Source organism: Pristis pectinata, chromosome 1 (assembly GCF_009764475.1).
Source record: "Pristis pectinata isolate sPriPec2 chromosome 1, sPriPec2.1.pri, whole genome shotgun sequence".
Lineage (NCBI taxonomy): Eukaryota > Metazoa > Chordata > Chondrichthyes > Rhinopristiformes > Pristidae > Pristis > Pristis pectinata.
The window spans coordinates 80,273,240-80,297,489 of NC_067405.1; the positions used below are offsets into that span (position 1 = coordinate 80,273,240).

The following is a 24,250-nucleotide window of genomic DNA, read 5'->3' on the forward strand; positions in this document are numbered from 1 at the left end:
AGGTAATTCGGATATACGCACACTGGATTGAGTTAGGAATCTACCTTGAAGTTAATGTATTAATAAAGACACAGCTTTAACTAGTCAATCTATATTTTTTTAAGAGGATGTTTAAGAAGGAGCTTTTTCACAACAGAGAACCTTTTTTGTCCTTGAAGGTAGTTATTGGTAAGACACTTCAGAATCAAATTTATTATCACTGACTTATATAGAACCATAGAGCACAAAACAGGCCCTTCGGCCCACCATGTTGTGTCGTCCATCAAACCACCCTCACACTAGCTAACCCTTTCCTCCCGCATATCCCTCTATCTCACATTCCTCTATATGCCTATCCAACAAACTCTTGAACCTGTCCAATGTATCTGCCTCCACCACCACCCCAGGCAGTGCACCCCATGCACCAACAACTCTCTGGGTGAAAAACCTCCCCCTGACATCTCCCCTGAACTTCCCACCCATAACCTTAAAGCCATGCCCTCTTGTGAAATTTGTTGTTTTGCAGCAGCAGTACAGTGCAAAGGCATATAATTATTATAAGCTACAAAAATAAATAGTGCAAAACAAAAGGTATAATTAGAAATCTGATGGCAGAGGGGAAGAAGCTGTTTCTAAATCATTGAGTGTGGGTCTTCAGGCTCCTGTACCTCCTCCCCAATGGTAGTAACAAGAAGAGGGCATGTCCTGGATGGTGAGGTTCCTTAGTGATGTCTCTGCCTTCAAGAGGCACTGCCTCTTGAAGATGCCCTCAATGGTGGGGAGGGTTGTGCCCATGATGGAGCTGACTGAGTCTACAATCCTCTGCAGCCTCTTGCAATCCTGTGTATTGGAGCCTCTATACCAGGCAGTGATGCAGCCAGTCAGAATGCTCTCCACCGTACATCTATAGAAATTTATAAGGGTCTTTGGTGACATACCAAATCTCCTCAAACTTGTCTATAACTCTGTATTTACTGCTTTGATTTCTAAAAGTGTACTTGTTTTACACCATATCTTGGACTCTGGTACAATCTGGGTGTGTCACAATTTTGTTAGTCATTAGTATCTCACGCTCACCTATCAGAAACAGATTACAAGATGATAAGAGGCATAGATCGAGTGGACAGTCAGAGACTTTTTCCCAGGGCGACAATGGCTAGCATGAGGGGGTCAAAATCTTAAAGTGACTAGAGGAAGATATAGGGGGGATGTCAGGGGTAAGTTTTTTACACAGAGAATGGTGGGTGCGTGGAACGCACTGCCAGCAGAGGTTGTTGGGGCAGATACATTTAAGAGACTCTTAGGTAACCCTCCATTTTTCTATCATTTATGTAGCTATGTGGGTTAGATAGATACTAGAGCAGGATAAAATGTTGGCACATCATCGTGGGCCAAAGGGCCTGTACTGTGCTGTAATGTTCTATGTTCTAAAGGCACTTAGCTAATCCATCCAGAAGCAAATCACAGTTACTGCATTATTTATTAGATATCACCTTCCTTTACCTACTCTTCCTCCTCCATCTCCTCTCCCTTCCCTTCTGTACTCTGGGAGAGAAATTAAAGAAAAACTGCCTGATCAATCCAACGATCCCTTTCAAAACTTCCTCTCCAAACTCTCAAGTGTCTTCCCGCAAGCCAAAGGATGGTAAATGAATTGATAAATTTGCTTATTATTGTCAAATGTACCGAGGTACAATGAAAAGCTTTGTTTTGCACGCCATCCATACAGATCATTTCATCACAAGCTTGGAATGAGGCATCTTGGTCGGCATGGACCAGTTGGGCCAAAGGGCCTGTTTCCGTGCTGCATGACTCTATGACATCAGTACATTGAGGTAGTACAAGGGAAAAGCAATAACAGAATGCAGAATAGTTACAGAGAAAGTGCAGTGCAGGCAGACAATAAGGTGCAAGGCGATGAGTAGATTGCGAGGTCAAGAGTCCAGCTTATTGTACAAGAATGGCCTGGATTCCTTGTTTTTATTTCTGGTTTTGCCACCTGTCTGCTGTTATTGTATAGTTTTGAAAAATTATGCCTGATGCATACTTGAATGGCTGCTAAGAATCAGATCTACCTCCTCCTGGCTCCTGTTACCCAGCCAATTCAGACTCTGAGGAAAGTGAAACGTCCTGTTTCCTTACTCTAGAAAGCAGCCCTTGTTCTGCTCAGGTCCATTATCTCAATCCAGCCCCCTTGATGGCAGCCATGTCCTTAAGATTTGTCCCTAAATTTTGGAAGGATGTGCTGGCCCTGGATAGGGTCCAGAGGAGGTTCACAATGATCCCAGGAATGAAAAGCTTAATGTATGAGGAGCATTTGATGTCTCTGGTCCTGTACTCAATGGAGTTCAGAAGGATGAGGGGGGAATCTCATTGAAACCTACTGGATACAGAAAGGCCTGGATAGAGTGGACGTGGAGAGGATGTTTCCATTAGTTGGAGAGTTTAGGATCCGAGGGCACTACCTCAGAATAAAGGGATGTCCCTTTAAAACTGAGATGAGGAGGAATTTCTTCAGCCAGACGGTGGTGTATCTGTAGATTTAGTTGCCACAGAGGGCTGTGGAGGCCAGGTTATTGGGTGTATTTAAGGTGGAGACTGAGGTTTTTGATTGGTAAAGGGGTTAAGGGTTACGGAGAGAAGGTGAGAGAATGGAGTTGAGAAAAAAAATCAGCTATGATTGAGTGGAGGAGCAGACTTAATGGGCTGAATGGCCTAATTAGAACAACATAGAACATAGAGTTGTGGTGGAGTTGTGGACAGTGTAAAGGACTATCAAAGAGTAAAGTGGAATATAGATCAGTTATTGATATGGGCAGAGAAGTGGCAGATGGAGTTTATTCCAGGCAAGTGTGAGGTATTGCACTTTGGGAGGTCAAATGAAAGGAGAAAGTATACAGTTAATGGTAGGCCCCTTAATAGCATTGAGTTACAGAGGGATCTTGGGGTCCAGGTCCATAGTTCACTGAAAGTGGCTACACAAGTGGATAAGGTGGTAAGGCATATTAATGCTTGCCCTCATTGGTAGGGGTGTTGAGTATAAGGGTAAGGAAGTCATGCTGCAGTGATATAAAACTTTAGTCAGACTACACTTGGAGTAATGTGTGCAGTTCTGGTCGCCCCATTATAGAATGGATGTGGAGGCTTTGGAGAGAATGCAGAAGAGGTTTACCAGGATGCTGCCTGGATTGGAGAGTATGAGCTATAGGGATAGGCTGGACAAACTTGAGTTGTTGTCCCTAGAGGGGAGACCTGGTAGAGGTTTTTAAAATCATGAGAGGGATAGGGTAAATGGTAAGAATCTTTTCCTTTTTCCCCAAGGTAGAAATGTCAAACAGATATCTAACAGGTTAGAGGGGGGGAAGTTTAAAGGCGACGTAAGGGACAAGTTTTTTACGCAGGGTGGTAGGTGCCTGGAATGGGTTACCAAGGAGTCAGTTTGGTGGAGTTGAAGAGTTTTTTTTCAGAAAGAGACACGAATATGAAGGGAATGGAGGGATATGGATGATAAACAGGAGGAGGACACTTAGTATAAATTGACATCAAGATCGGCACAACATGGTGGGTTGAATAGCCTGTCCTGTGCTGTACTGTTCCATGTAAACCCCTGCAGTGCTTCCTTGACTGAACAGCACCCATGAAAGTTTATTCCATAAGCCATGTGGGTTGGCAGATTGATCGGTCATTTTAAATTGCTCCTGGTGTGTAAGTGAGTGGCAGAATCTGTGGGGAGTTGGTGGTTATGTGGGAGATAAAAGCTGTTCAGTGTAAGTAGGTTCTTGATGGTCAGCATGTACTCGGTGGCAGAAAGGCCCACTCATTGCCATATAATTCCACAACTATGTGATCTAAGACACATCAAGATCCTCCTTTCTGACCTTGAGCTGATATTCCTAATCTTCACCTGTCCCAACTCCATCGCCTATATCTGAAATGATAGGGGAAAAAAAACAAGCACTTTGTGGTCCTAACCTCTCACTGTTCTAATTTCCACTTGGATAGATAAGTCTTCCTGCCTTTTCCTGTATTACCAGAAATCTCCTCATCCCAGCCCAGATTCAAACATATTCTTCAGTCTTTCCAGGATCTTTGACTTTGTTCTCTGTGGCAGTTGTCCTTCATTTGGTGCTTCTGGTGTCAGAAACTTCCTTTAGCTGGACTGCAGAGCATGTTTATGCTCCTCTTGTATTTTGGGTGGAGTTATTAACGGATTTGAAGATAAGATTTCTTTATTAGTCACACGTACATCGAAACATACAGTGAAATGCATCTTTTGCGTAGAGTGTTCTGGGGGCAGCCCGCAAGTGTCACCACGTTTCTGGCGCCAATATAGCATGCCCACAACTTCCTAACACGTGCGTCTTTGGAATGTGGGAGGAAACCGGAGCACCCGGAAGAAACCCACGCAGACACAGGGAGAACGTACAAACTCCTTGCAGGCAGCAGCTGGAACTGACGCTGTAATATCGTTACACTAACCACTACACCACCGTGCCTAATCAGAATAGAATCAATCTAATATGAAATTTATTGAAAATATGAACCTTTGTTCTGGCAATACAACAGTTTAATCGTACACAGTTACTGCCCAAACAGGTTTGTTGGAGTAAACTGATAATCAAGCGATTCCAATGATGACTTCCAACTAGTTTTTATTTATACCCTTACTGGAAGGGCTGTAAGTCTTCCAAATATTGCATAATTTGCAGAAGGGAAGATTTGTGTTTATTGCAGATGACCTGTCAGCCAGAGAGAGAGAGAGGATTCCTCCCTTCCATTATAAAATTACTGCAGGTTTTGCCAACTTTGTTGTTAGTATTTAGCAGTTGTCAGGGAATGATGGAGAGTTTTTAAGCATGGAAGGAGGTTATTCAATCCATTGTGTTGTGCCAGTCAATAATGAGCTCCAGTCCTAATCCCCCTTCCTGTACTGTACCTGCAACCCTTCAGGTCACAGCTTTTTCACACTCAAGTACTAGTTAAATGTGGCTTGGGTTTCTGCCTCCACCACCCTTGCAGACCACAACTTCCAGACCTCACCACTGGGTAGGTAAAGAATATTGGTATTGGTTCACTATTGTCATTTGTACCGAAGTACAGTGAAGAACTTGTCTTGCATACCGTTCGTACAGACCAATTCATTGAGGTAAAAACAATAACAGAATACAGAGTAAGGTGTCACAGCTACAGGGAAGTGCAGTGCAGGGAGACAATAAGCTGCAAGGTCACAACAAGGTAGATCATGAGGTCAGAGTCCATCTCATCGTATAAGGGAACCGTTCAATAGTCTTATCCCTGTGGGATAGAAACTGCCCTTGAGCCTGGTGGTATGTGCCCTCAGGCTCCTGTATCTTCTGCCTGATGGGAGAAGAGAGAATGACCTGGGTGGGTGGGGTCTTTGCTAATGCTGGCTGCTTCATCAAGGCAGCGAGAGGTATAGACAGAATCCATGGAGGGGAGGCTGGTTTCTGTGATGCGCCTGGGCTGTGTCCACAACACTCTGCAGTTTCTTGCAGTCCCGGGTAGAGCAGTTACCATACCAGATAGGATGCTTTCTATGGTGCATCAATAAAAGTTGGTGAGTGTCAAAGGGGATATGCCAAATTTATTTAGCCTCCTGAGGAAGCAGAGGCGCTGGTGAACTTTCTTGGCCATGGTGTTTACATGGTTGGACCAGGACAAGCTATTAGTGAAGTTCACTCCTAGGAACTTGAAGCTTTCCTGAAGTCAATGACCCAACTATTTTGTTTTGCTGACATTGAGGGAAAGGTTGTTGTCTTGACACCGTGTCACTAAGCTCTCTATCTCCTTCCTGTACTCTGACTCATCATTATTTGAGATACGGCTTACAATGGTGATATCATCTGCAAACTTATAGATGGAGTTAAAGCAGAATCTGGCCACGCAGTCATGAGCATATAGGGAGTAGAGTAGAGGGCTGAGGACCCAGCCTTGTGGGGCACCAGTGTTGAGAATAATCGAGCTGGAGGTGTTGCTGCCTATCCTCGCTGATTGCAGTCTGTTGGTCAGAAAGTCAAGGATCCAGTTACAGAGGGAGGTGTTGAGTCCCAGGTCTCAGAGTTTGGTGATGAGTTTGCTTGGAGTTACAGTATTGAAGGTGAAGCTGTAGTGAATAAACAATAGATATAATTGAGGTGTATACAATTATAAAAGGACTACTCAGGTGTCTTTAGTGCCCAGATGCTCCAGAGCTGAGTGTAGTATCTCCTCATCTCTCCTCTAATCACCAAATGCTTTAAATCTCTGCCACCTGCTTTTGACCGCCCTGCTAAGGGAAATGCTATGTATTCTGAGTAGTCCTTTTATAATTGTATACACCTCAATTATATCTCTTCTCAGCCTCTGTTTCAGAGAGAACAACTCCAGCTTGCCCATTCTTGCTCCGAGCTACTGGAGACGGCAGATGCTGGAATTGGGAACAAGAAACAAACTGTGAGAGGAACTCAATGGGTCAGGCAGCATCTGTGGAGGCAGTGTTCAATGTCAGAGGTCAACGTTTCAGGTCGAGATTCTGCATCAGGACTGGATTGGGATTTTGACGCAAAACATCAACCACCCCTTGACCTCCACAGATGTTCTTTGACCCGCGTGAGTTCCTCCAGCAGCTTGCTCTTAGGCAAAGCTACAATATTCCAGTCCTGGCAGCAGCTTCTGATATTTCCTTTGCACCCTCTCCAGTGCAATCACATCTTTCCTTAATATGTTGGCCAGCACAGTGGTACAACTCGTAGAGTGCTCTGGTGCTGTCTGTGTGAAGTTGGCATGTTCTCCTCGTGACTATGTGAGTTTCCACCAGGTGCTTTTGTTTCCTCCAATGTTCCAAAGGCACATGGATTGTTAGCTTAACTGGCCACAGCAAGTTGCCCCAAATGTGGAGGTGTGTGGTAGAACCTGGAGTCAGTTCATGGGGATGTGGGGGAATTGAATTGGATCGCTGCAGGTAGGTGCGTGTTGGTCATAGAGTAATACAACATGGAAGCGGGCCCTTCAGCCCAACTTGTCCTTGCCAACCATGGTGTCCATGGAGCTGGTCTCATTTGCCTATGTTTGACCCATATCCCCCTAAACCCCTCTTATCCATGTAAAACACAGAACAGACCCTTCAGCCCACAATGTTGTGCCAAACTAATTAAACTAGGAGTTAAACGCCTAACTAAATGAATCCCTTCTGCCTACACAATGTCCATATCCCTCCATTCTCTGCACATTCATGTGCCTATCTCAAGAGCCTCTTAATCACCTCAGTCGTATTTGCCTCCACCACCACCCCTGGCAATGCATTCCAAGCACCCACCACTGTAAAAAAAAAACGTACATCTCCTTTGAACTTATCCCCTCTCACCTTAAATTCATGACCTCGAATATTAGACATTTCAAATCTGGGGAGTTATCTACCTTTCATAATCTTATAAACGTCTATCAGGTCTCCCCTCAGCCTCCACCGCTTCAGAGAAAACAACCCAAGTTCGTCCAACCTCTCCTCATAGCACATGCCCTCTAATCCAGGCAGCATCCTGGTAAACCTCTTCTGCACCCTCTCCAAAGCCTCCACATCCTTCCTATAACAGGGCGACCAGAGTTTAATAAAGCTGCAACATAACTTCCTGACTCTTGAACTCAGTTCCTTGATTAATAAAGGCAAGCATACCATGAGGTGCCTTTACCACCCCATCAACCCATGTACTTATCCAAAAGTCTTTTAAATGTTATTATTATACCTGCCTCAACCTTCTATTTTGGCAGCACATTCCACATACCCACCATCCTCTGCATGAAGAAGTTGCCCTTCAGGTCCCTTATAATCTTTCATCTCTCACCTTAAACCTATGCCCCCTAGTTTCTTGTTCCCCTTCCCTGTGAAAAAGACTATTTTGGTCTTTTTGGGTGTAAAAGAACTGCTCAGCACAGACTCAGTGGAATGAAGGACCCATGGTCATGCTGTATGGTTTTGAACTGTACAAGCGCTTAAGCTGTGCTCTAATAAGTGTTGTGTGTGGTTCTGGCATTACCTCCCTGTTCGTGCTTTACATTGCCTCTGCTAATAATGGAGAGCATCCCATGTGCCTTTTTAATCACCTTATTGATCTGTTACCTTGAATGAGTTGCAGGTGTACAATCTGCGATTTCCCCCTGTTCTTCCACGCCACTATAAAACTCTGGTTACACCACACTTGTGTTCAGTTCTGGTCGCCTCATTTATAGGAAGGATGTGGAAGCTTTAGAGAGGGTGCAGAGGAGATTTATCAGGATGCTGCCTGGATTGTAGAGCATGTCTTATGAGGATAGGTTGAGCGAGCGAGGGCTTTTCTCTTTGGAGAGAAGGAGGATGAGAGGTGACTTGATAGAGGTGTACAAGATGATAAGAGGCATAGATTGAGTGGACAGTCAGAGACTTTTTCCCAGGACGAAAATGGCTAACACGAGGGGACATAATTTTAAAGTGATTGGAGGAAGGTATAAGGGGGATGTTAGAAGTAAGTTTTTTTTACACAGAGAGTGGTGGGTGCGTGGAACACACTGCCGGAAGAGGTTGTGGGGGCAGATACATTAGGGACATTTAAGAGACTCTCAGATAGACACATGAATGATAAAGAAATGGGGGGCTATGTGGGAGGGAAGGGTTAGATAGATCTTGGAGCAGGATAAAATGTCGGCACAACATTGTGGGCCGAAGGACCTGTACTGTGCTGTAATATTCTATGTTCACTCAGTATTCTCCCAGTTACTGTATATTCCCTTTCTGTGTATTAATTTGCACATCTCCGTTTTGGATTCTGCTCCCTTGTTATTCTTGGAGTGCTAGTGTGTTCTCAGGAAACTCCAGACCAACTCCACCCTACATGGATGAGCTGAGATTGTGCAGATTTTTGTTTGTTGTTCAGTTTCAATCCTGGCTGATCTGTACTTCAATTTGGCCACCGGGGTTCCATTTCACTTAACTTTCACTATCAAAGTATTCTCAATTTCAGTTTTAGGACATTTGATTGAGTTATGGAGAGAGATTGAGCAGGTTGGGACTTTATTCATTGGAGCATAGAAGGATGAGGGGTGATCTAGTAGAGTTGTATAAAATCATTAGGGGCATAGGTAGGGTCAAAGCCCACAGCGTTTTTCCCAGGGTTGGACAATCAAGAACTAGAGGGCATAGGCTTAAGAAGGAGGGGAGAGATTTTGGAAGGGAGAGATTTAATAGGAGCCTGAGTCATACGGCACGGATACAGGCCCTTCAGCCCAACCATGCCGGCCATGGTGCCCACCCATCTAGTCCAATTTCCTGCGTTTGGCCCATATCCCTCTAAGCCCTGTTCCTGCATTTACCTATCTAAGTGCTTCTCAAATGATACCTGCCTCAACCACTTCCTCTGGCAGATCGTTCTATATACGCACCACCCTCTGCGTGGACAAGTTGCCCCTCAGGTCCCTTTTAAATCTTTCCCCTCTCACCCTAAATCTATGCCCCTTAGTTTTGTACTCCCCTAACTCCCCCACCCTGGGGAAAAGACTGCTACCATCCACCTTATCTATACCTCTCATGATTTATAAGCCTCTATAAGGTCATCGCTTATTCTCCTACATTCCAAGGAATAAGGACCTAGCCTGGCCAACCTCCCTCTATAACTCAGGCCCTCTAGTCCTGGCAACATCCTCGTAAATCTTTTCTGTACTCTTTCCTATAACAGGGTAAGCAAAACTACAAAGTACTCCAAGTGCGGCCTCACCAACGACTTGTACAACTGCAACATAACGTCCCAACTCCTATACTCAGTGCCCTGACTGACGAAGGCCAGTGTGCTAAATGCCTTTTTCACTGCCTTATCTACCTGTGACACCGCTTTCAACGAACTACACACTTGTACTCCTAGGTCCCTCTGTTCCATTACTCTCCCTAGTGCCCTACCATTCATTATGTAAGTCCTACTCTGGTTTGACTTTCCAAAATCACCTCACATTTATCTGTATTGAAATCCATTTGCCACTCTCGGCCCACTTCCCTAACTGATCAAGATCCTCCTGTAATCTATGATAACCTTCTTCACTATCAACAACACCTCCTAATTTCATGTCATCCAAAAACTTGCTGATCAAGCCTTGTGCATTCACATTTATATAAATAAGGAATAACAAGGGTCCCAACTCCGATCCCTGCAGCACACTAGTCACCAGCCTCCATTCTGAGAAACAACCTTCAACCACCACCCTCTGCTTCCTACATCCGAGCCAATTTTGAATCCACCCACTAGCTCTCCCTGGATTCCATGGGACCCAACCTTTCAGACCAGCCTACCATGAGGGACTTTGTCAAAGGCCAAATAGACAACATCCACTTCCCTACCTTCATCTACTTTTATGGTTACCTCTTCAAAAATACTCTAAAAGTTTCGTCACTCACAGCTTCCCACGCACAAAGCCATGCTGATTCCTCCTAATCAGACTCTGACTATCCAAATGCTGGTAGATCCTGTCCCTCAGAATTCTCTCCAGTAACATCCCCACTACTATGTCGGGCTGAGGGCCAACTTTTTCACCCAGAGGGTGTTGAGTAAATGGAACAAGCTGCCAGAGGAAGTGGTTGAGGCAGGTACATTAACAACATTTAAAAGGTACTCGGGCAGGTAAAGGGATAGGAAAGGTTTGAAGGGGTATGGCCAAACATGGGCAGATGGGACTTGCTAAGATGGGAACCTTGGTCGGCATGGACCAGTTGGGCTGAAGGGCCTGTTTCCGTGCTGTGTGACTATGATTTTCAGTTAACCTGAGCCAAGAGTTTGCTGAAGATTTTTACCATCTGTGTGAAGAAATATGTTCCTGGGTGGCTTACTTCTGATGTTATAATTGTGCCTCCAGGGTCTGAACAGCCCTCCACAGGGTATCAGGAACAAATAGAAATTTTACAGCATTTTATAGTAAAATGTTCCAAGGTGCTTCACAAGGAGAGTTATCAAACACACTATTTGCAACACAATAGTATAGTGACTACTAGGAGCAGGGGAGAATTGGGAGGGTCACTAAGTCAGGATCAGGGCATGCAGGGATCAAAGGGCAGAGGAAGTTGCAGCAATAGGGGGATTTGAAACCAGAGGAAACTTTAAAGTCAAGGTGTAACTGGAGTGGGTATAGCCCAGTCCCCCTGGGCTGTGGCTACCTGGGGTTTGGTGTCAAGAGTTTTCGGTGAGTTCAGGGTAAAACACAAACATTGGCGTTGGGTCCTGAGGCAATGTGGTGCGAGGTTCTGCAGCAGATGAGCTCTGCGAGGTGCAGAAATGTGTTGCTGAGTTGGTCGCGGGACCTCGGAATACAGAGGAAGTTCAGTGCAGTGTCAAACCTGATGGCACAATTACAAGAGACAAAAAATTCTGCAGATGCTCTAATCTGGAGCAATACACAAAAAGTGCTGGAGGAACTCAGCGGGTCAGGCAGCATCCATTGGAGGGAAACAAACAGTGGACGTTTTGGGCCGAGACCGTTCATCAGGACTGGAAAGGAAGAGGGCAGAAGCCAGAAAAAGGTGGGGGGAGGGGGATGAGTACATACGGGCAGGGGATAGGTGAGTCCAGGTGAGAGGGGAAGGTAGGGGAAGGGGAGAAGATGTAATAAGCTGAGAGGTGATCAGTAGAAGAGGCAAAGGGCTGATTATAAATCAATCAGGGCCTGAGGTGGAGTTGGTGATGAAGTGTTGCATTTCTGTACTCTCAATTAATTGTCAGCCATCTTTGGGCTTGTGTGTGAAAGCAGGTCAAACTAGTTAATAAAGGGTGTGGGTTTAAAGTGAGGGGGGCATTTAAAGGAGATCTGAGGGGTAAGTGTTTCACACAGAGTGGTGGTGAGGAAGTGGAACGAGCTGCCAGAGGAGGTGGTGGAGGCACATACAATAACATTTAAAAGGTGTTGGGTCAGGTACTTGGATAGGAAAGGAATAGAGGGATACAGACCTATTTTTTTCCCTCTCTCCCTCTCTTGAGCTTTGACAGAAATATTACAGATACCACATACGCAGTAAATGGAGGCGTCCTAGGGAATACTGAGAAACAGAAGGACCTGGGTGTACGAGTCCAAGGATCCCTGAAGATTGCAACACAGGTAGATAAGGTGGTGTAAAAGGCAGATGGGATACTTGCCTTCAATAGCAGGGGCATAGAACATTGCAGCAGGGAGGTTACGATACAACTTTGGTTAGGCCACATCTGGAAAACTGTACAAGTCTGGCTGCCGCATTATAGGAAGGAAATGATGGCACTGGAGAGGATGGTGAAAATTTCTCCAGGGTGTTGCTTGGGTTGGAGTGCCTCAGTTATGTGGAGAGACAGGATGAGCTGCTTTTCTTTCGTTGGAGCAGAGGAGGCTGAGTGGAGTGCTGACAGAGGTATACAACATAGAGGGTCACAGATAGGGTAGATAGTAAGAAACTTTTCCTCATAGCAGAGAGAACTAAACCTAGGTTTAAGATAAGGGACCGGGGGTGGTTTAGAAGAGACCTCGGGAAGAATGTTTTCACCCAGTGGATGGGTGGAATGTAGAATGCGTGGCCTGAGAGAGACTGAAACGTTCTCAATATTGAAGGTGTATCAAGACTAGCACTTAAATCTCCAAGGCACAGAAGGCTACGGACCAAATGCTGCTAAGTGGGATTAGTATCGATGAGTTCTAGATGGTCAGCATGGATACAGTGGACTCTTTCTATGCTGTATGATTCTATTGGATACCCTAGTAGGCAGGCACGGTAGTGTAGTGGTTAGTGTAATGCTTTACAGCGCCAGCGACCTGGGTTCAAATCCGGCCACTGTCTGTAAGGAGTTTGTACATTCCCCCCGTGTCTGTGTGGGTTTCCTCCGGGTGCTCCGGTTTCCTCCCACATTCCAAAGGTGTATGGGTTAGGAAGTTGTGGGCATGCTACATTGGCGACGGAAGCGTGGCAACACTTGCGGGCTGCCGCCCAGAACACTCTACACAAAAGGTGCATTCCACTGTGTGTTTCGATGTACATGTGACTAATAAAGAAATCTTATCTTAATGAAGAATACTTCTCAGCAGTAAACTCATTTTGCATCTCTTGATGTCCAGGATGTTAAGTGGAAGTCTTTTTCCATCAGCTCTCTCATCATAATGAAGCTTTTGATGTCTTCAGTGTAAATCCATTCGACTTGATGTTTTATGCCGTATTTTACAACGAGTGTAGGAGATGGCCTGACTCTTGGGAGATTGTCTGGCTGATCTATTGCTCAGTATTTTGCCATTCCTTAAGTTGCGGTTAAACAGTGAACTTGGGAAATCTACTTTCTTCCAGCCATGTCTTTCCACATCTGCTACATTCCAGCTGTGTGTTTATTTTTAAATGTGTGTGAAGTGATGCAGAAACAGCTGTACCTTTTGTCAAATTTCCAGATGTACTTTGATCTTTAAACCTCTAACAGTTAATAGCTGCAGTTTTACATGTTTATTTAAAGGACACTTTTCATCCAGGACTGGATGCCCGATGGGCAGTGGAACATATTGGATTTAGTAGTCTACCCTGTTTTATTATTTCATCAACAAGATCAACATTCTGCTCCTATTTCTTTTGTTCTGGAAGGTTTCTGAAAGAGTGGACAAGTAGAGTGATTAAACAACAAAAGTTACGGCGCAAGGTGACTGGTAGTGACATAAGCAAGGAAAGAAAATTGGGTTGTAAGGATTTGTAAGTGGCAGCTGCACAGTTATCTGCATCTACTGCCTCATAAAACAGAAGCAGTAGTTATGATCTAAAATTGTTGGACATGGGGTCATAAAGTGCTCAAAAGACAAACTGCTGTTCATCAGAGCTCCCTTGAGTTTCATTGGAACAGTGTAGAAGGCCAGAAGGTGAAAATGAGAGGCAGCGAGGTGCTCAGGGTCACCCTGCAGAGGGAATGGAGGTGTTCCACGGTAGAGGTGCCTGTGTTTGATTTCCCGATGTAGAGGAGGCCATGCCATGAGCTTTACCATCTCTCCACTCGGGTGTGACCAAGTGCAATGCCAAGTCCTGATGCTGCTGTCCGTTCTTGGCAGTTGATTTCCCCACTATGTTGGGGTTCTCATCAAGCCTAGTGGTGGGGTTCAAACTTTTCAATTTCCTGGCAACACTTTGTTGAATATCACGCCTTTCTCCTGTAACAAGTTAAGATATATTTTTGAATTAATTTCTAGTAATAATTTGTTGTCCTACTTGCTCAATTTGTATTTTGAAGTCATGAATTCATGTCATATAGCACAGAAACAGGCCTTTTGGCCCAACTGGTCCAAGCTGACCAAAATTCCCATCTAAGCTCGTCCTGTTTGGCCCATATCCCTCTAAATTTCTCCTATTCACATACCTGTCCATGTACCTTTTTAAACGTTCCAACCACTTCCTCTGGCAGCTCATTCCATATATGGACTGCTCTCTGGGTGAAAAAAGTTGCCCCTCAGGTTCCTATTAAATCTCCCCCCTCTTAAACCTATGCCCTCTAGTTCTTGATTCCCCAACCCTGGGGAAAAAGATGGTGCACCCTATCTATGCCCCTCACGGTTTGAAACACCTCTATAAGATCACCACTCATTTTCAAAGGCTCCAGTGAACAATATCCCAACCTGCTCAACCTCTGTCCATAACTCAGTCCCTTGAGTCCTAACAACATCCTCGTAAATCTCCTCTGCACTCTTTCTAGCTTAATGGCATCTATCCCATTATTTGGGTTACCTTTGGACTATGTAATATTTTTGTTTTAATGTCCCACCTGACCTAATCATTGGCTATTGCTGCCCACAGCTGACTGTCGCCATTATTCAATGTGTTTCTTTTCCTCTCTGCAGGTGATATAATGATCGATTACACTTATGTTGAATGCACATCTGCAGTAATGCAGGCGCTAAAGCATTTCCAAGAGAAATTTCCACACCACCGAACAAGTGAGATCCAGTGAGTGTTTTAGACACTAGTAACCACAAGATCACCCTCAATTTGGGCAGCATCACAAATAGCAGAAATGAGACTGACTTTGTGTCTGTAATGAATTAATCTTATCCTTCCAGAGATACACTGGAAAAGGGTCTTGCGTACTGTCGGAGGATGCAGAACTCAGATGGATCATGGGAAGGGTAAGTGTTGGCTGTGTGTGAAAGATCCTGAGCGAATGTTGATACCAACAACGTGAAGTTGGCAGTGAAATGAAACTTCAAAATTTCTTTTCAAGTTTATTGTCGTGGGCATACATACCCAGGGCATAAATGCCATGAAAATTAGCTTTTTGCAGCAGCAACACAGTACATCACAAACATGACAACATAGATTACATAAACTTAAATTGACATAAGTTATACATTAAACAAAAATACACACAACGACATTAGTGCAAATGGAGGGAAATATAGTCCGAAGTAGAATTAGAGCTTTTCCGGTCGAATCGAGACCCTGATGGCAGTGGGAGGCAATTACAGAAACATTTTTATTAGAGTGTGGCGCTTAAATATTTCCAGGCTGAGAACTCACAACGTGGCAAAGCCAGTTAGGAATTTTACTCAAAGCCAAACTTGTTGCAATTGAAAATAAAAATCAGCCACAATAGCATCAGATCAGAAGGCCATTTGGCCTTCTCTCACCAGTTTGGTCTTCCGGGTGGTGTGTATTTCAGCTACATTTGACATTTTTACTCAGTGGAAGTCCCTTCACCTCTACCTTCAGTTGATCAGACACTGAGAGATTTCAAGCACGCTTGACGTAACAAAAGAAGTGCAGACTGATTTCAGATCCTGAAAAACCCAATTTTAGTTCTATGTATCTCTCCAATAAAAATCCTTTCAAAACTTTAAACCTTGATTAGAACATCCCTCATAATTGTACATTCTAGGAAATACAAGCTAAGTGTTTTAATCCATTCCCCAGTTTAATTTTGTAAATCCCAGTATAATTTTGGAAAATTACTTTATAATTCTTCTAGGCCAATTTCTTTCCTAAGGCAACATGCAAGATGCTGGAGGAACTCAGTGGGTCAGGCAGCATCTGTGGAGGGAAATGGACACAAGAATTGACAGACCCTTCATCTGGATAGCAAAGAAAGCAACATATTAGTAGAATATAATAGCTGTTATGGAGATGGGGTTGCAAGGTGACCAGGACTGGGTGTTCAGTGTCCCAGCTCGTACCAAAGGGAAAGCAGGTGTTGTAGCATTGTTCATCAAGTGGTGCTGAGTCATGAAATACAGGCATTGGATAGTGATGTAGAATTGGTTTGGTTGAAATCATGAATAGCAGGGGAAGAAGACGGGTAGTAGTAGCCTTATAGATCTCAAAATGTGACCCTCGACAGGGAAGAGCATAAATGGGGAAGTATCAAGGGCATGTTTGAAGTCAAAGTAGAGTTTATTGTCATATGCACAAGATTAAGATTTCTTTATTAGTCACAGGTACAGTACATCGAAACACAGTGAAATACATCTTTTGCGTACAGTGCTCTGGGGGCAGCCGGCAAGTGTCACTACACTTCCGGCGCCAACATAGCATGCCCACAACTTTCTAACCCGTACGTCTTTGGAATGTGGGAGGAAACCGGAGCACCCAGAGGAAACCCACACAGACACAGGGAGAACGTACGAACTCCTTGCAGACAGCAGTGGGAATTGAACCCGGGCCACTGGTGCTGTAATAGTGTTGTGCTAGCCGCTACACTACTGTGCCTGCAGCACATGTATGCACAGGTGCAATGAAAAACTTACTTGCAACAGTATCACGGGCACATTGGAAATGGAACTTAGAACAATACAGCACAGCAACAAGCCCTTCAGTCCATGATTTTGTGCCAAACTAATTAAAGTAATAATTAAAAACCTACTAAACTAGTTCCTTCTACACAATGTTCATATCCCTCCATTCTCTGCATATTCATGTAGAGAATGTGTATTCAAGGCATAACAGCCTTTTAAACACCTCTATCATATCTGCCTCCACTACCACCCCTGGCAGCACATTCCAGGCACCCACCACTCTCTGTGTAAAAGAAAAACTTACCCCACTCATCTCCTTTGAACTGACCCCCTCTCACTTTAAGTGCATGCCCTTCAGTATTAGACATTTCGACCCTGGGAAAAAGATACCGGCTCTCTACTCTATGCCCCTCATGATCTTATAAACTTCTATCAGATCACCACCCCTCAGCCTCCGTTGCTCCAGAGAAATCAACTCAAGTTTGTCCAACCTCTCCTTATAACACATGTCCTCTAATCCAGACAGCATCCTGGCAAACCTCATCTGCACCCTCTCCAAAGCCTCCACATCCTTCCTACAATGGAGCAACCAGAATTCAATGCAATACTCCAGATGAGGACCCAGTATGGATCCCTGTGGAACACCACTAGTCAGGGACGTCCAGACAAAATAAGTCCCATCGACTGCTACCCTCTGTCTTCTATGGGCAAGCCAATTCCAAATCCAAATGGCCAAGTCACCATGGATCCCATGCATCTGCATCTTATGGATGAGCCTTCTGTGTGAGACCTTGTCAAATGCCTCACTAAAATTCATGTAGACAGCATCCACGGCTCTACCCTCATCAATCACCTTCATTACCTCCTCAATAAACTCAATCGGTAGTAAGACATGATTTGCGCCACCCAAAGCCATATTGACTGTCCCTAATTAAGCCCTCCAAATGTTCATAAGTCCTATCCAGAAGAATCCTCTCCAATAGCTTTCTTACTACTGACACAAGACTCACTGGTCAACTGACTGCCACGTAGAACAGAAAGAGTTGGAATAAATGGGTCCTTTTCAGGCTGGAGGGACAGAAGTAGTGGCATACCCGAGGGATCAGTTGTTAGCCCTCAGCTGTTTGTTATTTACATCAATGTCCTGGAGAAGGGCTTGTTGTGGTGAAGACATCATGATTCTGTAATGGGATATAGACAGATGGAGTGACTGGGTGAAAACCTACCAAATGGAGTTCGATGTGGTGGTGTGATCATACACTTAAGAAGGAGGAACCAAAAAGCAGATTATTATCCATATGGAGCAAGAACACAAATGAGTGAAATTCAGAGGGTTCTCAATGTTCTAGTGCATGATTCACCAAAAGTCAGCAGGTGGGTCCAACAAGGAGTGAAGAAGGAAAAAGTCAGGTTGGCCTTTATTGTGAAAGTGTTGGGGCTTAAGAATAAGGAGATTTTGTTACAGTTATACAGGGTGTTGGGAAGGCCACATCTGGAATACTGTGCATTGTTCTGGTCCCCTTGCCTGAAAAAGGAATATAGTAACAACAAGATGCTGGAGGAACTCAGCAGGCTGGGCAGCATCCGTGGAGAAAAGCAGATGGTCAACATTTCAGGTCAGGACCCTGTCTGCAGAGATGTCGAATACTAGCCTCGAGGTTGGACCGCGAAGAAAAGGTCGTGCACTGGAAACCTTTGACCACAAGACAGCCAGGCAGTGGTCAGCTTGGAACATCCTGGAGGCCTGATGTAAGGAAATGGTGGATCCTGTTGGATGGTTCCCTGAACAGATGGGCTCTGGCATGATTATTCTCAACACTGGTGCCCCACAAGGCTGTGTCCTCAGCCCTCTACTCTACTCCCTATACACTCATGACTGTGTGGCCAGATTCTGCTCTAACTCCATCTACAAGTTTGCAGATGATACCACCGTTGCAGGCCATATCTCAAACAGCGATGAATCGAAATACAGGAAGGAGGTTGAGAGCTTAGTGGAATGGTGTCATGACAACAACCTTACATGCACCTGTCTACATCAATGGTGTACACCGCCCCCTTTCCTGAAGTCAATGACCAGCTCTTTTGTTTTGTTGACATTGAGGGAAAGGTTGGTCACAGCACGCATCAACTCCAGCCTCCCAGACAACCTGGATCCATTGCAATTCGCCTATCAGCGAAACAGGTCTACAGCGGATGCCATCTCCCTGGCCCTACACTCAGCTCTGGAGCATCTGGACAATAAAGACACATACGTTAGACTATTGCTTATTGACTACAGCTCTGCCTTCAATACAATAATTCCAAGTAAGCTTGTCACCAAACTCCAAGACCTAGGACTCAACACCTCCCTCTGTAAGTGGATCCTTGACTTTCTAACAAAGAGACCGCAATCAGTGAGGATAGGCAGCAATACCTCCGGCACGATTATTCTCAACACTGGTGCCCCACAAGGCTGCGTCCTCAGCCCTCTACTCTACTCCCTATACACTCACGACTGCACTTCATGATGGTGGATGTCAGAGCCACTGGTCAGTAGTCATTGAGGCATGTTACCTTGCTTTTCTTTGGTACCGGGATGATAGTGGCCTTCTTAAAACAGGAGGGAACCTGAGATTGAAGCAGGGAGAGGTTGAAGATGTCCGCAAATACTTCTGCCAGCTGATCAGTGCAAGATCTGAGCACGCGGCCTGGGACACCATCTGGGTCAGGTGCTTTCCTCGTGTTCACTCTCTGGAAGACTGATCTTACATCCTCCACTGTGATCACAGGTTCAGCTGCGTTGGTGGCTGTCAGGGTGGATGGTGACAATCCACTTCCCTTTTGTTCAAAATGCACATAGAATGCATTGTTCATCAGGAAGGGATGCGCTGTTGTTAGCTATGCAGCCCGACTTCATCTTGTAGCCTGTTATGGCATGTAAGCCCTGCCATAACTGGCGGCTTGTCAGGGACTCTATTTTGAGTCGGTATTGCCTCTTGGCATCCCTGATAGCTTTTCGAAGGTCATACCTCGATTTCTTGTACAGATCAGGATCACCAGATTTGTGTGCAGCAGTCCTCTCCTTCAGTAGGGAGTGGATCTCCAGGTTCATCCATGGTTTCCGGTTTGGGAACACCCGTATTGTCTTCTTTGGTACACAGTCCTCAACACTCTTGCTGATAAAGTCTGTGATGGTGGTGGCATACTCATCAAGGCTGGCAGCTGAGTCTTTGAACATGGACCAGTCCACTGTCTCAAAGCAATCACGTAGGAGCTCATCTGCTTCCTCAGACCAGCACTGCACTGCTCTCCGTACCGGATCCTTCCGTTTCAGTTTCTGCTTGTATGCAGGGAGAAGGAGCACAGCCTGGTGGTCTGATTTCCCAAAGTGAGGACGAGGGGTGGCTCGGAAGGCATCTTTGATTGTTGTACAGCAGTGGTAAAGGGTGTTGGCTCCCCTGGTGGAGCAGGAGATGTGCTGATAGTATTTTGGTAACACACTCTTTTTATTATTAGTTTGTTTAAAAATGCATGGGAGAATTTGCGTAAAGATGGATTTTTGTAAGACAGGGACCCAGGGAGCCCCTGTATTTTATGACAGGGGAATTGTTTTCACCCAGAGGGTAGTAACTTTTTGTAATTCTTCAATCAAGAGGAGGCTCAGTCACTGGGTAATTTCAAGACACAGGTTGATAGATTTTTGGATGTGAAGGAAATTAGTGCCAGAAAGTGAAGCTGAGGTAAAAAAAAATTTCGGACATAACCTCATTGGTGGAGCAGGCAGGAGGGAACAAATAGACGCCCCCTGCTTATTGTCTGCATGGTTGATTGTTGCAGCCTGACACATTCCGGGGTGTGCAGATGGGCAGACTGATGCTTGGTGCAGCTGTCACAGAACTGTGTGGAAATCCGGCAGTGACAGCCTCCTGCCATTGCATGCTGCAGGGTGGGACCAATGATAAAATCCTCAGGCCGGTTGAAAAGGAAGTAATGTCTTGCTGATGAAAAATGAATATTATAAATGCAATGAGGTATTCCTGTGTGCCATGTACTGTCCAGAATGGATATAATCTGGCTTGCACTGTGGCAAATCTTATGACTATATTATTTTTTCAGAGAAAATATTATCGCAGGTATGTGCACATAACACCTATCAAAACAGCACTGTAAGCACCAAAGCAGTGGGTGCATCCTGTCCCAAGTCTGACCCTGCGGTGCAGCAATAGGCAGTATTGTACTGTTGGAGATGACATGTTTCAGATGAGACATTAAGTGAGATTACTGTGAGACCATGGGAATTTGAGGATAGTTCATCTGGTGTCTTTGCAAACTTTCATTTTCCAAGCAGGTTCACTTTCTGAATCTGCTTGTTCATTTCATTGCTGCTCGAGGGGGCCTTGCTGTGTACATATTGGGAGTAGAGTTTTCTGCACTGATTAGGCCTCCAGAAGTGCAAAGCTGGCTGTCCTTTCAGGCTGTCCTGACATTTCTCAGATGCTGCAGAAGTAAAACCTGCCTTTCTTTCCACAGGAGCTGGGGAGTGTGTTTCACTTATGGGACATGGTTTGCCCTGGAGGCTTTTGCCTGCATGGGGTACACATACCAGAAAGGGTGAGCTGGCTTTTCCTATTTGAATCTGAGTCATCCTGATTTGTACAGTGTTATAGGGAAGTATAACCATAAAGTCAAAGACAAATGTGTGATTATATGTTGTTCTTACTCCTATTTAAAAAAAAATCCATATAAATCGTCTCTGAGTGATAAATCTTGCAGAAAGATTCTAATTTGCAATGCGGCTAGATTAGGTTTACACTTATGCTTTACAAGAACAGGGCAGTTCTTGACTCGGGGGAATGCACTGGCAAGTTTCCTATGCTGAATCCCAACACAGTCTCATAACTAACTCCTGGTATCATTCATGTTTTTAGATTAAATTTCATGGCAACATAAAAATTGTATTAGACCAAGTCGAGGGTGGGGAACAGGCTGCTGTGTTGCCGAAATCCTGCAAAAGTACTCTGCAGCAATGGTAGAAAAGTGTTCAGACAGCGATCCCTAATACTAACACGATCACTGAATTGGGAAGTTCTCACTAAAGGAAATATTTACATGAAGTGAACCCTCTGGCATCCCAGAGTAGTGTTCTTCCAAAACCGAGCCCTGTAGCCCCAAGAGAAACTACAGAGCATTTATTGCCTGAATCTTGGCCACACTCGTGGAGAGAGAGAGAGACATTTGGTGATGAGTCACAACTGTAATCAAGTTCTAGCATTCTTTCTTCCGCATCTCCAGCAAAGCAGCTTTATTAACAAGGCATTGTGCTGTGATTATCTTGCGTCTGAGATTTTAGCACGTTGATTCCTATTGTCAGGGGTCCTATCCCTAATGACCCCACTTCCAGTTCTAAACAGCATTCCTTACTTTGCATTTTCTTTCTGACCAAGGGCTGCCTGCAAAGCCGTGACCCGAGCCTGTGAGTTCCTACTGTCCAAGCAGATGGAGGATGGAGGCTGGGGTGAAGATTTTGAATCATGCGAGCAGAGGAAGTATGTGCAGAGTGCAAGGTCTCAGGTCCACAACACCTGTTGGGCTGTATTAGGTCTAATGGCTGCCAGGTGAGGCAGGTGTCTGTTGTCACAGTTTTTTTTAAATGTTTTATTTTATCGAAATGTCAAACATTCTGAGCAATGTCTCCTTAATCGTAAGTATGAGTTACTCTAAATTGCGGAACACCCGTCTAAATTTGATCTATCAGAAGTTGCGGCTTGAAATAAAACACGTTTAAAACAGCTTCGTCATCTTCAGCCCTTTGTCACTTCCACCTCCCAGCTTCTGTCATCACTCCCACTCTCCCCCCTGCCTGCCTGCCCCCTCATCTGCCCCTTCATGTGGATCCACCAAACACCTGCCATTGCTTGCTCCACGCCTCCCCTCCACCCTTTTATACCAGCTATCTCCCCTCTTTCTTTCCAGTTCAGATGAAGGGTTTCGACCTGAAACATTGACTGTCCATTTCCCTCCACAGATGCTGCCTGACCTGCTGAGTTCCTCCAGCACTTTTTGTGTTTCTCCAGATTCCAGTCTCTTGTGTCTCCATTCATATGTCACTGATCACTGTGACCAACTTTCGGACACTGCACAGTGGTTTGTCATGGCCAGTTGTTTTGAAGTACTGCTGGGTGACAGCACTGCTGACCAGTGGGATTACACAATCTTTGCCCAAAGGCTCTTACCACTTGAATTCAAATTCAAATGATATGCACATTTAAAATAAGCATCTCATTAAATAACCAGATCTTTTGTATTTGTTACCTGTGGTCATCATTAGCTATATTTTAGTTAGTGCGTCAAGAATTTTTTCTGTAGCACATGCAGTGACTCCAGATTGCGTTGCTGGTACCAGTACTGTGCAGACTGCCCTTCGAATGCTGCTGATGCAGTCTCTGATTGCGTGCATGCGTGCTACATCTTTCTGCCTTGGAGATAACCATATTACCTTTGTTTTACTCTCTCCCCACCAACCCCTGCTTGTTTTCCCTCTGCAATTCTGCCCAGGTACCCTGGCACACGAGCAATAGAACGAGGGATTAAGCTGCTGATGGAAAAGCAGTTGCCAAATGGCGATTGGCCTCAGGTGAGATACTTTCACATGGCATAATTTCCAGTATATGTCCAATCACCTGCCATTTAACTCTGTGTTTCACATCTCTGACATTGATATCTTCACTTAAACAAGCAAATAAACCTTTACCAGAGGTTAGTTGGCCTGTCTTTTTTAGGGATTTCTTATTTTCAGAGGTGCATCGGATTTTTCTCAGATATCATCATGTCGTAGAGTTATACAGTGCGGAAACAGGCCCAACTTATCAGTGCCCACTTAAGCTAGTCCCATTTGTCCGCGCTTGGCTTGAATCCCTCTAAACCTTTCCTATCCATGTACTTGTTCCAAATGCACCCTAAGCTTTTGGAATAGTCTCCCATGTAGGACCTTATCGGAGGCCTTACTGAACTCCATGTGAACTACATCAACTGCTCTGCTGTCATTAACAAATTCTGTTACCTCCACAAAAAATTCAGTCAGCTTGGTCAGACAGGATCTTCCTTTAGCAAAGCTATACTGGCTATATCCGATTAGTCCCTGCCTTTCCTAGTTCTCGTTAATCTGATCCCTCAGTTATTTTTCCAATATCTTCCATACTACTGATGTTAGGCTCTCAGGTCTGCAATTGCTAAGCTTTTCTATGCTGCCTTTCTTGAAAAGCTGGACCACGTTTGCTGACATCTGTTACCTCACTTGTGGCCAGTGAAGATGTTGAAAAATTCAACCAGACCCCAGGAATCTTTTCTCTTGCCTGGCAGAGCAGCCTTGGATAAATCATTTCCAGCCCTAGGGATTTATCCTCCTTTTAGGCTGCTAAAGAATCAAGTACCTCCTCTTATTCTATTTACTGGAATTTGACCTTTGCAGAGTTCCTCATCTACAAAGTCTGTTTTCTTTGTGAATACCAATGAAATGTATTCATCTAAGATCTCACTTATACCTTCTGTCTCCACGACTGTTGTCCCTAATAGCTCAATG

At 44.7% G+C, this 24,250-nt stretch overlaps 1 protein-coding gene across 2 annotated transcripts in view; it reads left to right on the forward strand.

Moving 5' to 3' along the window:
* lss (lanosterol synthase (2,3-oxidosqualene-lanosterol cyclase)) overlaps positions 1-24,250 on the forward strand; it is an 85,762-nt gene that overhangs the window by 55,964 nt on the left and 5,548 nt on the right. For both annotated transcript variants that reach the window (XM_052027275.1, XM_052027284.1), the window contains exons 17-21: positions 14,806-14,911; positions 15,025-15,090; positions 21,202-21,282; positions 22,116-22,286; positions 23,227-23,305. In XM_052027275.1, coding sequence (XP_051883235.1) covers positions 14,806-14,911; positions 15,025-15,090; positions 21,202-21,282; positions 22,116-22,286; positions 23,227-23,305 — 503 coding nt within the window. The remainder of the gene's footprint in view (positions 1-14,805; positions 14,912-15,024; positions 15,091-21,201; positions 21,283-22,115; positions 22,287-23,226; positions 23,306-24,250) is intronic.